The sequence below is a fragment of the Carassius auratus genome, chromosome 25 (assembly GCF_003368295.1).
Source record: "Carassius auratus strain Wakin chromosome 25, ASM336829v1, whole genome shotgun sequence".
Classification (NCBI taxonomy): Eukaryota; Metazoa; Chordata; class Actinopteri; order Cypriniformes; family Cyprinidae; genus Carassius; species Carassius auratus.
In genome coordinates this window covers 2656873-2669728 of record NC_039267.1, presented here as the reverse complement: position 1 = coordinate 2669728, position 12856 = coordinate 2656873, and the positions used below count along the sequence as shown (strand labels likewise).

At 40.4% G+C, this 12856-nt stretch overlaps 1 protein-coding gene, 1 long non-coding RNA gene and 1 other non-coding gene across 3 annotated transcripts; all 3 read right to left on the bottom strand.

Annotated features, from left to right (window-relative positions):
* Positions 1-63: 63 nt before the first annotated feature.
* On the bottom strand, positions 64-189 carry LOC113043924 (small nucleolar RNA SNORA71). The gene has a single exon (XR_003275832.1). It is a non-coding gene; the product is annotated as a small nucleolar RNA SNORA71 (small nucleolar RNA).
* Positions 190-757: 568 nt separating this feature from the next.
* Positions 758-1897, bottom strand: LOC113043859 (uncharacterized). Its single transcript, XR_003275809.1, has 2 exons — positions 1741-1897; positions 758-843 (listed from the first exon to the last, which is right to left on the bottom strand). It is a non-coding gene; the product is annotated as an uncharacterized LOC113043859 (long non-coding RNA).
* Positions 1898-5646: 3749 nt separating this feature from the next.
* LOC113042986 (PCNA-associated factor-like) lies at positions 5647-7770 on the bottom strand. Its single transcript, XM_026202044.1, has 4 exons — positions 7614-7770; positions 7012-7098; positions 6177-6360; positions 5647-6099 (listed from the first exon to the last, which is right to left on the bottom strand). Exons 1-4 carry the CDS (start codon positions 7657-7659, stop codon positions 6057-6059), a joined length of 360 nt encoding a protein of 119 aa, XP_026057829.1. The 5' UTR covers positions 7660-7770; the 3' UTR covers positions 5647-6056.
* Between the last annotated feature and the right edge of the window lie 5086 nt (positions 7771-12856).

Sequence of the window (12856 nt, the reverse complement as noted above, 5' to 3'; positions counted from 1 at the left end):
GAATCAGATCATTTTTCCAGTTTCATCTAAACAAAGACATTAATTGTAGTTTCAGTAAAAGACTGTGTGAAAGATTTCAGGGTTTTGGAGGAACAGGATCCAGCAAACACGGGAAAGTCTTTCACTTGCTCTTCCTGTTCTATCAATGACCTGGAGACCAGTCACTCCACAGTCACTTTCGACACAGGACTGACGGTTTTAATAGATTTAAGCAAGCCTGGTGGTTTGACTCGCTGCTTGTTAACCCTAACGGACAGAGAGCGGATCTGAGCGGTCTACTGTGCGTCTGCAGGTTTATGAAGAGCATGAAAAGGCGTCAGAACAAGTAAAGAATATCGGACCTGAATGCAGTGCGACACTTGGTCTCTAAACATAAGTGTATTAGTGACACTTCAGACTTTGCAACAGATCGCCATCTTTTCATTTCAATTTCCAGAAGATAGATATCTGATATTCCAGATTTACATGATCAGAACAAATATCTGCCAGTGTGCTCTGAAAAACCAGCTTCACTGAAGGGAAACAAGTTCTTTCCTCACTGACAGATATTTGCTCTTATTTGAATCATTGATGTGTCCGAGCGCATTAACAGTTCGTTAATGATCTAACGAGTGTAGAAACCCTCAGCGAGACACTGAAGAGCTTCACACTGACTTGGAGCGGTGTCCCAGCATGCAGTGCGACGGCTCACCCAGCGATCTTGTTGCGCAGCTTCTTGCTGGGGATGATGGCGATCTCCTCGCACACACGCTTGTTCGTGTGGAAGTCACTGCCCAGCCGGGTGTAGTACTTCTCAATGATGACCCGAGCGGCCTTCTTCACCGTCTTGGTCCTGACGCGGCCCTGCGGAGGAACAGAGCATACACACAACTGCTCAGAAACACTGATTAACACACACACACACCCTACTTCACAACAATAACTACTGACACTCTTCAGGATCAATATTAAAGTAGTATGATGATAATCACAGAGAAAACACTTGCAGACCTACCGACAGCCAATCAGAATCACCTGTGGTCACGAGACAGGACACATGTGCGCTGAGAGTAAACATTGTGACTCTAGTTTCTCTTCTAGTGTGAATGGGCTTTAAGGCTAGTCTGCTAGCTGCGGTGCATTATGGGCCAAACGGAAGCGCTCTACAGACCTGAACCGGTCAGATCCTCTATATCTGATCAGGAGTATACAACATTACCGTGAAACACGCTCGGAGTGAGAGCATTACCGTGAAACACGCTCGGTGTGAGCATTACCGTGAAACACGCTCGGTGTGAGCATTACCGTGAAACACGCTCGGTGTGAGCATTACCGTGAAACACGCTCGGAGTGAGAGCATTACCGTGAAACACGCTCGGTGTGAGCATTACCGTGAAACACGCTCGGTGTGAGCATTACTGAGAAACATACAGTGTGTGAGAGCATTATGTGACGTATTACTGTGAAACACACAGTATGAGGTAGTATTACTGAGAAACACACTCAGTGTGAGCATAACTATGAAAAACAGTGAGAAAATATTACTGTGAAACACACTCAGTAAGAGTATAACTGAGCGGAGTGGCTCGCGCTGATTTATCGCGTCCGAATCTGTCGCGCCGCTCATCTGCCGCGTCATACTCACACACACGCCGCGCCACACAAGCCCCGCATCACACTCCTCTGTCTGCGTTCATGAACCGAGCTGCGAAAGAGGAGGATTACAGAAGATTGTCAAGAGCAAAATAATCAGATACCCACCATGATGATCCGGAGAGCGGAAGAGGAAGAAGAAGAGCACGACCGGAAGTCGAGCCGACGGAGCCGCGCGAGCGCCACGCTCTGACCCCCAGCGGTGGAGGAGCGACACTGCAGCTTCTTCTTCTCCTTTGGGTTTTAATGGCAGGTGGCATCCTTGACGTTGCATTACTGCCATCTTCTGGTTCTAGTTATTTCCCATATACTTCAGTCATCATATTCTTGTCATTAGTCCTGTTTAAGTCGGAAAGCAACTCCTTGTTCACTCCTGCTGCAGTCCACTATACTCTTTACTCCATGTCCTGTTAGTCATATGTTTCCCATGTCTTTTATCATATCTAACCTCTGTAATCCATATTTTCAACAATTAATAAGCACATGTTCTACAGTCTCTGGTATTTGGCACTGATCACAAAACCCAGTAAGATATTTCCCCATTATATGAAGAGTGCTATTTAATTTATTATGCTCTATTCTTAATCTGGTAACTATAGTCTCTTGTCTCCTGTTTCTTGACTTTTTTCTCCACAGTACCTTTTTTTTTTTTTTTTTTTTAGTTGAGTATAAATGTCTTCTTTTTTGTTCTTGATCCCACCTTTGTTGCCATTCTTTAATATTTTTTCCCCACACTATACTCTTTCCTTCTGATATTGAAAGGCTCATGACTGCTTCTATACTCTCTTTTTGAAGTGCTTTCTTGGCTATACCTATAAGGCCCTAAATGGTTTAGCTCCTGCGTACCTAACTAGCCTTCTACCATGCTACAACCCATCACGCTCCCTAAGGTCACAAAGTCACAAACTCTCTCTGTTTAAATCTAGATTAAAAACTCTCATCTCTTTCACCAAGCATACGAATAATGCATCTCTTAAATTGTGAGTGTAGTTGTATCTGATCAAATGTGCATTCTTATTCTTTAGCTTGGTTTTAAACTAATTAATTTAACTCTGTTGGATCAGCAGCTATGCTAATGATGTCTCTATGTGTTTCTCTGTTTCTGCTGGATCTTCATCCCGTGGTAACTAGGATTTACACAAGCTCCAGTCTGGATCCAGAACACCTGAGAAGAGATGATGCTGACCCTCAGAGGACCTCAGATGATGCTGACCCTGAATCAACAACAGAACTAACAAATATTGCTAAAAGTGGTGACTGCATCATATAATAATTATTAATTATAAATATCAATAATGTTCATCGTCTGGCTGAATACGTATGTATTAATTTTTCTACAAATCCTGTCAAACGTGCACAAATTGACAGTCACCACTTATAAGCTACTACTAAATATTGTAGAAACATAATTTTCTGTAAAGCTGCTTTGTAACGATTTGTATTGTAAAAAAGCGCTATACAAATAAACTTGAATTGAATTGAATTATTTTGTGTACCTTTTTCATTTTCTATAATACCTATAAAAGATGGGACCCACATAAATATAACATCACCTCCTTTATTTTTTATTATTAAATAGGCAAACATAATATAATAAAAAACCTCCTAATGATTCTTAACCATACCGGTCTTGAGACTCTGCATACAGGGAAGCTGCTCGTCATCTTCTTCTTTTTCTTCTTCTTGTTTTTCCTCGTGTTTTTGGAGATTGGCAAAACCAACTAATGGGTGCTTTACTGCCACCTGCTGCTCTGGAGTGAGGAACAATATCTGGCTGAGACAATAATCATAATTAGGGATAAGAATCAGAATAATAATCAATCAGAATCAACTTTATGAGGAATATGTTGTGGGTTTTTTATAAGGTACTCCTGGTACATGCATACATACACATAGCTTTCTTTAATTTAGACATAGTAAAGTACAGATCAGTATCATTCTCTGTCATATAAATGAAGAGGACCTATGACTTCTGGAAGCACCTCTTTAAGGAGCTTAGATGGTATAGGGTCTAACATACATGTTGTAAGTTTAGATGATTTAACAAGTTTATACAATTCTTCCTCTCCTATAGTAGAGAATGAGTGGAACTGTTCCTCAGGGGTCTATAGTGCACTGTCTGATGTGATACTGTAGCTGACGGCTGAATGGTTTGCAATTTTATCTCTAATTAGTATCGATTTTAGAAGTAAAGTAGTTTCATAAAGTCATTACTGTTGTGGTGTTGGGAAATGTCAACACTTGTTGAGGCTTTATTTTTCGTTAATTTAGCCACTGTATTGAATAAATACCTGGGGTTATGTTGTTTTCTTCTAAAAGAGAAGAAAAGTAATCAGATCTTAGCAGTTTTTAATGCTTTTCTGTAGGATATGCTACTTTCCCGCCAAGCAATACGAAATACCTCTAGTTTTGTTTTCCTCCAGCTGCGCTCCATTTTTCGGGCTGCTCTCTTTAGGGTGCGAGTATGCTCATTATTACCATGGTGTCAAACTGTTTTCCTTAACCTTCCTTAAGCGTAAAGGAGCAACTGTATCTAAAGTGCTAGAAGTCCATAGTTTCTGTTACATCATCAAGTTGTTCTGAGGTTTTGGATATGCTAAGGAATTCGGATACATCAGGAAGATAACTTAAAAAGCTGTCTTTTGTGGTAGAAGTGATCGTTCTTCGAAGAAGTAGAATTTACAATTTTGGCTATATGAAGTTTGCACAGAACTTAATAATGATCTGAGATTTCATCACTTGGCTGAATAATTTCAACACTATCAACATCAATTCCATGTGACAGTATTAAATCTAGAGTATGATTTCGACAATGAGTAGGTCCTGAAACATGTTGTCTAACACCAATAGAGTTCAGAATGTCTATAAATGCTGATCCCAATGCATCTTTTTCATTATCGACATGGATATTAAAATCACCAACTATTAATGCTCCATAGCTGTCTCTAATACCGCAGTAAATCACAGTGAACACAGCTCTGACTCATCTGTCATTAATATGAGTTGATGTGTCTCTAAAATTAACTTTAGCTACATTTCTCTAATTATACTGCCAAATCCAATATAGAAATAATAACAAAAGGACTGTTATGTTAAAATATATTAAAATTAGCCTTTTTATTATGGTTTGGCGATACTATTTTGGTTTTTGATATGATATGTTACTTTTAAATTTGACAGTTTTTAACACTCAACTCCAGTTAATTGCAACAAATCAAGTTATATTTTTGTTTACACATGGTTGAAATGTTTACTGTAGTGGTAAGCATGTAAATCTAAAAACACTAGAGTTAAACTGAGGACACTTCAGTAAAACCATGGTTCATCTTCTCAAGACTGCCAATAACAGACTGTCGCATCGCATGCATAAAATACAACCTCTTCATTCTGAGTGTAGGCTACGATTTATATTAATAAAAGAATAGAACAGGGGAAATATGAACTTGTAACATTCAAATTTCAATAAATGTACTGCACAAAGTAGGGTACAATTTCAACAGGTTTATTGTGAAAGAACTCAAAATGTTTTTCTGCGCTGTTGTGTTGTTCTCGAACATCACTGTGGTGTGGTCACTCTTGAGAAACACTGCTCTGTCTGCGAGTGACCGCTCGGTAGATGGAGTCTGTCCTGCATCATGTGTTCAGGAAAACACCTGCCACATTACTTGCCAAGTGCTAACATAGGTTATTCATTCAGTTTAATGAAAATTGTATTGATTATTTTTTGCTTAAAAAAAAAATATCTGGTAAACAAAACCCCCTTAGTATAGACACGTTTTATCAATACTCATAATCATACATCTATACTTCATCCCTACTTTTTAAATTACTATTATTTAGGAAGTGAAAAGTTTTCCCCTCGCTCCATCAGAGATGCTTTGTAATCACAAACTGAAGCTTTTAACCACATTAAACAATTGAACTGTATATACCAGAGATAATTACAAGTCATCAGTGTATTCCAGTGCTTTGCACTAAACAGCTGTGTGCAGATATAAAGGCTTGAGTCTTGTGTAAATAACATTAACATGAGCGATTTAATGAAAGCCAATGCCACAGTCAGCCTTCACAAGACATGCAGGAACCAAGAGAAGACCATAATAGCTATTTGTGACATCTCCATCTAGCATCAAGATCATGATCTAAAGTAATATATATTCATCCTCGAGACTCTTTATTCCTGGATGCATCACAATACTGAACTCCTAAGAGTCAAAGACTGAACCCTCGAGGGCTTGTTAAACACACATCGGTCATCAGATCAGGTTTAGTCTCACTCTGTAGAGATCGGAACAACAACTCTGAAAAATCATTTTATTAAACCTCTGTACAAAACCAGCGAGACATCCATTAAAAGTATTTACAAAGATTTACACTAAAAATACTCAAGCATCAATGAAACATGTAAACTGAAGATCAAGAGATCAATCCTCTTCCTCATCTTCATCATCAATGATGGGTCTGGACCTGAAACACAGAACACGACTCAGTCCCGACTCAAACCAACACAGCAGACAGGAAGAGGAAGTTCTCCCAGCACTCACTTCCTGGGCACTTTAGCCACGCCGCTGCCGCCCGCCTCTTCTTCATCTTCATCATCAGGCGCGGGGTGAAGGTTCTCCTTCTCTGGTTTCCGACTGGGGCCACCGAAGAAGTCTCCGATGCCCTTCTGCCACGAGGGAGTGGGCCGCGGACACACAGGGTTACCCCCCGCGTACTTACTCTTAGCTGGAGCACACACACACACACACACGCACACACACACACACCAGAACACTCACGTCACTGAAGCTAACACAGCTGTCACTATTCGCTTGTTAAGTCTGACGTCACATAGCAGTGCTTCCGTGTCCAAACACTATCAGTTACCACGAGAAAACAACAAACGGTGCTAATATAAACTCACAATGTGATAGAATACTAGCGATAAAGTTATAATCTTAACCTTTAACTCCATACCGAAGTCCCAGATATGCAGACAATGAAGATATAAATATAAAAAAATAAATATTTGTGTTTGGGACGCTGTGAGCACGGAGACTGTAGTGTATACCGTAAGTTTGAAAGCATTTAGCTTAAATGATTAATATGAATAAACAGTGCTCATAAACGGCTGCTGAGGTCGTATTCTCAAGTGAAGCAAGTTGAGGCTTGGACCCGGAAACAGCGTTTCTTACGTCATCACTTAACAACCGAAATGATCCCTTCACAGCAGAACTGAGCTGGTTAAAGCTACTGTGACAGTCTACAGAGATCAGATCGGGTTATCCTTCTCACACGGTCTTCACCGGCAGGAAAACAACACGACTGATCCTAACTGTAAAACTGACAGAACGAGTCTCATTTACACGACAGAGAGGTTTGCGTGCGCGCACTCACCAGGCGTGCCCGACTGCGCGCCGCTGCTGTGCGCGTTCACGGAGCCGGAAGCGCCGAGGGATTTTCGAGGCGCAGAGGCAGCAACAGCTGAAACAAAAACACAGCAAATTATTTATCAACAATTAATAAACCCAGCACAACACAACACGAGTCACGCAGTGAGAAATAATGTAGTTCCGCTTCCGGAGCGCTTCATCGCGACGCGGATGAAAGTGGCGCCATTTCATTTGGTCCAAATTAAACTCAATTTAAAACAAACATCGCTGGCATTTACTAGCTTTTAGAGTTCAAACAATAATAATGAGATGATTCAGCTGGGAAAATACTCCTTTAATAACTCACCGTGTTATATTAATAGTAGTATCAGTGTTTAACTCCAATGATTGCTAGTCAACAAACAACGGCGGTCAATGTTTACGGATTAATATAGTTCATATCGGTATAAAAGAGTTTCCCCTCACAAACACAAAATACAGTTACTGAATTAACCGAGTGTTGATGTTTGAGTCGCGTCAGATTGGCGGGAGATGATGAAGACATAAACAAACGCGCTGCGAATATTTACAGCATCGACAGAAAGAGCAGTGTGTGATTTCTCTCACCTTTCCTGTACGCGCCGGGAACGCTATCAGCTTTAGTTCGCACCATCGCGCGGTTTTCTGCGAATGAACGCGGGACAGAACGCTCTTCTCAGCAGAACCGAAGAAATAAAGAGAGCGATTCCCGCCGTCTTTTTAAAAAGGCAGCCAGGTCGCGTGACGTCACGGAACGCCGGCCAATGGGTGGGCGCTAATCAGGGACACGTGACTGTGGTTTACGCGCTCTCATGTTACAGGACTGAAACGCTTCCATGGTAACAGTAGTGTCTCGAGGCCTGGACGAGTTCTGAAGTCTGAGACAGTAAAGTGTTAACAAACAACGACGAAGTGATGAAGTGATGAAGTGATGAAGTGTAGGCGATCTCGGTGTGAGACGGGCCCAATGGTCAGAATATATCGACAAAAGAATAATTATTAGTAGCAGTTCAGAGTCAAGTATCATGTTTTAATACAACATAACTTTAGCATGATGTGAGAAAAATACTGGAGTCTTATTTTATTAGTTTTCATTTCTTTTATTAAACTGGATAAATTTACACCTTTATATCTTATGTGGTGTGATGATTTACTTTTGATAAAAACAAAGGTTTATTATTCTATGTTCTTTTGGCATTTCATTTATTGTATATCCTTTATATTCACTTATTCAAAGAACAACAGCAGCAGAATGGTGCTTCAATTTGGTGCTTCAATTAAACAGTGATATGGACTGGTGTCTGTGAATATTAATCCACAGAAACACTGTTTAAATACATATACTGTGTTCTCTGTGTCTCTGTGAATGAATGAAGCAGATGCATGGTTTTGGGTATTACACACACACACACACACACACACACACACACACTGAAGAGTGTGACGCTCGTGGTCACAATCTGCTCTGAGAGTCACTTCATGAGCATTTTGACCGTTTCATTTCACCAAAACTAGCCTCATATCATATACACACAGAATCTTAAAGGTATCGGAATCGAGGCAATCTGTCAAAAAAGTTTGGATATCTTGATGCCACTGTGCCAGAAATACATCACTACTGTTTAATGGGATGCACACGCAACTACTACTACTAATAAAATAATTCAAACTTTATTTTACTCAAAGGAATAATCACACAAGTTAGTGAGTGAGTTTATGTAGCACATTTTTATACAACAGAGTGTTGAACAAAGCAGTGGCGGTTTTACATTGAAATACACCCTGGGCGAGACCCTTTCGAGCGCCCCCCACACACACACAAAAATAACAAACAAAGTTCTGCACAAACAGTTATATTTTATTATAACAACATAAGTGGTAATTTCTCAATTGCACAAATCCTTCATTAGAAAGCCAGACTTAAGAGAATTAAGTTATTAACTATTGCAATTTAAACAGCAAACACACTTTTTAAGGTGCACAATTTCCACCTCCAACATTGCCAAAGGACAATGCACACTATTCTGCACAAAATATGAGTATAAGTTATCAGAACTTAAATAAATATACACTATATTAATATGCAAAAAATGTATACAATCAGATATATAAAAAGTAACAAAAGCAGAGAGCAACAATATTATTATCAACAAAAAATATTAAGAATATTATACAAATAAAATATAGAATAAATATTCTAAATAACACAAATTCTTCATCACACAAATGTGAAAAAACACTAAAGAGGGCATAGGCCCAGAACAGAAAACAAACTAAAGAACAGAAAACAAACCTGACCTTTCTTGCCTTCCTTGATGCAAAATCATCAATGATGTCATCGTGTGCAATCTGCTCCCGTATTAAGTGATTGATACTGATGACGGCAAGTCCGGTGAGCTGATCCTGGGACATGGTGGACTTCAGGTATGACTTGATCAGCTTCTCTCTCTGCTTGAGCCACAGTGACTGGCAGAGTAAGTGCAATCCTGAGAGCAGTCCAAAAGTTGGGGTAGATCTCCGATAGATCCTTATCTTCCATAAAAGTGATAAGCTCAAGGAGGCTCATGGTCTTTGATGGCAGGTCAGGGAAGTTCTTAATTTCCTGCACAAGCTCTTTACTGTCCAGATCAGAGTGCCCCTTAAAGTGCAGTGTGGTGGCAAGTGCCTCGCATTGATCTGTCAGCTCCACGTCTGCAAGACCTGGGAAATTTGTCAAAACTCTGAATTTCTTTACCACATTTTCCAATGTGGAAAATCTCTCTTTGATGGCTGACGTGGCTGCATCAACGACAACACTGAAGAATTCAACCTCCAACTTCCTAAGTGCATCACTGAAAGGCTCATCATGTGATTCAGATATGATTTTTGTGATTTCACAAATCTCTTTGGCCACCATCTGTGCAGTCACAAAGCCAGTTGCTCTGTAGCTCTGTAGATCTCGCTCAGTCTTCTTCAAGAGACTCACGGCTAGGTCCACATGCATGTTAGGAGACTGCATGAGTTTGCTGGCATGCTGTATTGCAGATAGCATGTCATACCAAACGACCGTGCAGATACTGAAGCGGTACGACCCCACCTCCTCAAATGAAGACTGGGCCTCAGCCTTTATAGCAGGGTCTTTGGTGAAAAAGTGAAAGTGAAAGTGAAGTGACATTCAGCCAAGTATGGTGACCCATACTCAGAATTTGTGCTCTGCATTTAACCCATCCGAAATGCACACACACAGAGCAGTGAACACACACACACACACTGTGAGCACACACCCGGAGCAGTGGGCAGCCATTTATGCTGCGGCGCCCGGGGAGCAGTTGGGGGTTCGATGCCTTGCTCAAGGGCACCTAAGTCGTGGTATTGAAGGTGGAGAGAGAACTGTACATGCACTCCCCCCACCCACAATTCCATCCGGCCCGGGACTAGAACTCACAACCCTTCGATTGGGAGTCCTACCCTCTAACCATTAGGCCACGACTTCCCCTTTTTGTGGACTCTCACCTCAATTAAAGCCTCTCTCACGGCAGCTCCCTGGTACCACATGGGCTCGATGCTCTTGACCTTGCTCTCCCACCCTGTTTCTGCCCACATCTTTAAGGTGATGCTCACATGGTTCTTTAGTATGGCCCATCTTTGGGTGGAGGCAGAAAATAATGTGTACAGCTTTTGCAGGACACCAAAGTAACTTAAAGCATCAGCAGATCCCTTAGCAGCATCACACACAACTAAATTCAATGTATGTGCCCCACATGGCACAAACAGAGCTCGGGGATTCTTTTCTAAGAGTCTGGCTTGAACTCCCTTATTTTTGCCTTTCATGTTTGCCTCACTGTCATATGACTGTCCTCTGCAATCTTCAAAAGGAATTCCCAACTCCTCAAGTCTCGTCGGGATCATGGATGCCAAGTGCTGGCCTGTGGACTCCTCTGCCTCCAAAAATCCCATAAAATGTTCCCTGATATGGGGCTTCTCCATCAGTGACACCACTCTAATGACCACTGACAACTGTTCTGTGAGGATTATATCTGGGGTGCAATCCTAAATTATTGAAAAAACTTTGCCTGCTTGATGTCATCCACTATAGCAGATATGATTTTGCTGCTCAACAAATCAATCAGCTCATTCTGCACGTGACGGCCTACGTAGCTGTTATGACTTGCTGTTCCTCTTTCAACACGGTTAAGGTGATCTTTCATGATGGGATCAAACCTGGCCATAAGTTCAACCTCTTTGAGGAAGGTCCCATGTGATGGTGTGAACAGTGTTTCTGTGTGTCCCCTTAAAGCCCAATTTCGAACTGCCAGTGACAGCACGATAGCAGTGAGACGTGTCAGCACTGCTCTCCATCTCACCCTTTCAGCCTCCAGAAGTGCCATCTCCTGCTTATCAATAGTTGTCCCACTTTTTAACCTCACTGACAGTTCCTTCCATGCTTTCATGCAATTGAGGTGTTCTGTACTGTTTTCATGTGATGTGAGATAATTGCTTGCATGTTTCCAATTTGCCATTCCTGCACTTGTTAAATTGATGTTCCTTTTGGATTTGCAGCAGAAGCAAAAGAGGCTGTTGTTCTTCATTGAATAAATCAGCCAACTTCTTGCCATCTTTTCACCACTTACTAATGTCTTCTTAAAATATTAGTGGTGGCAACTTCTCCCATCACTCTCATTCCTATGGAAAACAAAGCCAGGTGGCACTTTACTTGGTCCTCTGTGAACCAGCTCAGTCCGAATCCTGTCAGTCAGATGTGAGGGCCAGTGGGGCTCAGTGGGGGTTCAGCTCCAGGCATTTCTATCAGACAGCATATTGGCATATTACTCAAAACACATAGCAGTGAAAAAACATAGTCCTACTCATAAATTATCAGAAATATTAAAATTACATTAAATTGCAGTTGTCCAGTTGTCTTGTAGCCTACACACACACACACACACACACACACACGATATGCACACCTGAAAGCTCATGCTGGGTAGAAGTAGAGTCAAAGAGGTCTTCATCCTCAATATCAGATATTTGTGGAGACATATGTGAAGCGGAGGAGGTGGTTGGCTCATCCTGACCGGTGGCAGAGGATGCTCCAAAATATTTTAGAAGTGCCCCTGAAATTGCAATTGAATTGCATTTGAAATCAAAAGAGCATAGGATAATGTTTTATAAAGCTAAAACAGCCTGGGGTCAATTTGACTCAAAACATAATAGAAGGGTTACATAAACGTTCTTACTTCTTACACACTAAATGTCAATCAATCAAAACATTTATTTTATTTTTTTTTCCCCCATGCCATCACATTGTTTAGAGCATAGAAACAAATAGAAAAAAAAATATTGAAAAGTTATATTTTATTCATGTTATGCTATGGTCACTGGGACTCAGTTGTTTAAAAAATAAAATGACATTAAATTATATGTATAGGCAAAAACAATGGGATTTTATTTTTTAATCACCAAAAACTTTTTGGGTTTCAGGATATTTTTCAACCAAAATTTGTATATTAATCTAACTTGGTTACTGCCTCAAATTCTATGCATGACACACTTTTAATTATGACTTGTAAAACTATACTTAGGAAACTATAATTAGCATACTGTGTAGCAAATAAATAGCAAATGTTTGTCTTTAACCTACAGATTTGAAAATGCCATTGGTTATTTACAGGGCCTAATGTTAAACCAACTGATGGAAATGATAACTGAACTTGTAACAGTTTTATTGCAAAGCACAATATTATAAATTAGATCTCGTGATTGAGATGAAACCAAATTATTGTTGTATAAGCATATCAAGCATCATAGCAAAAAGGATAAACAAAGAGTTATACCCACCACCAATTAACATT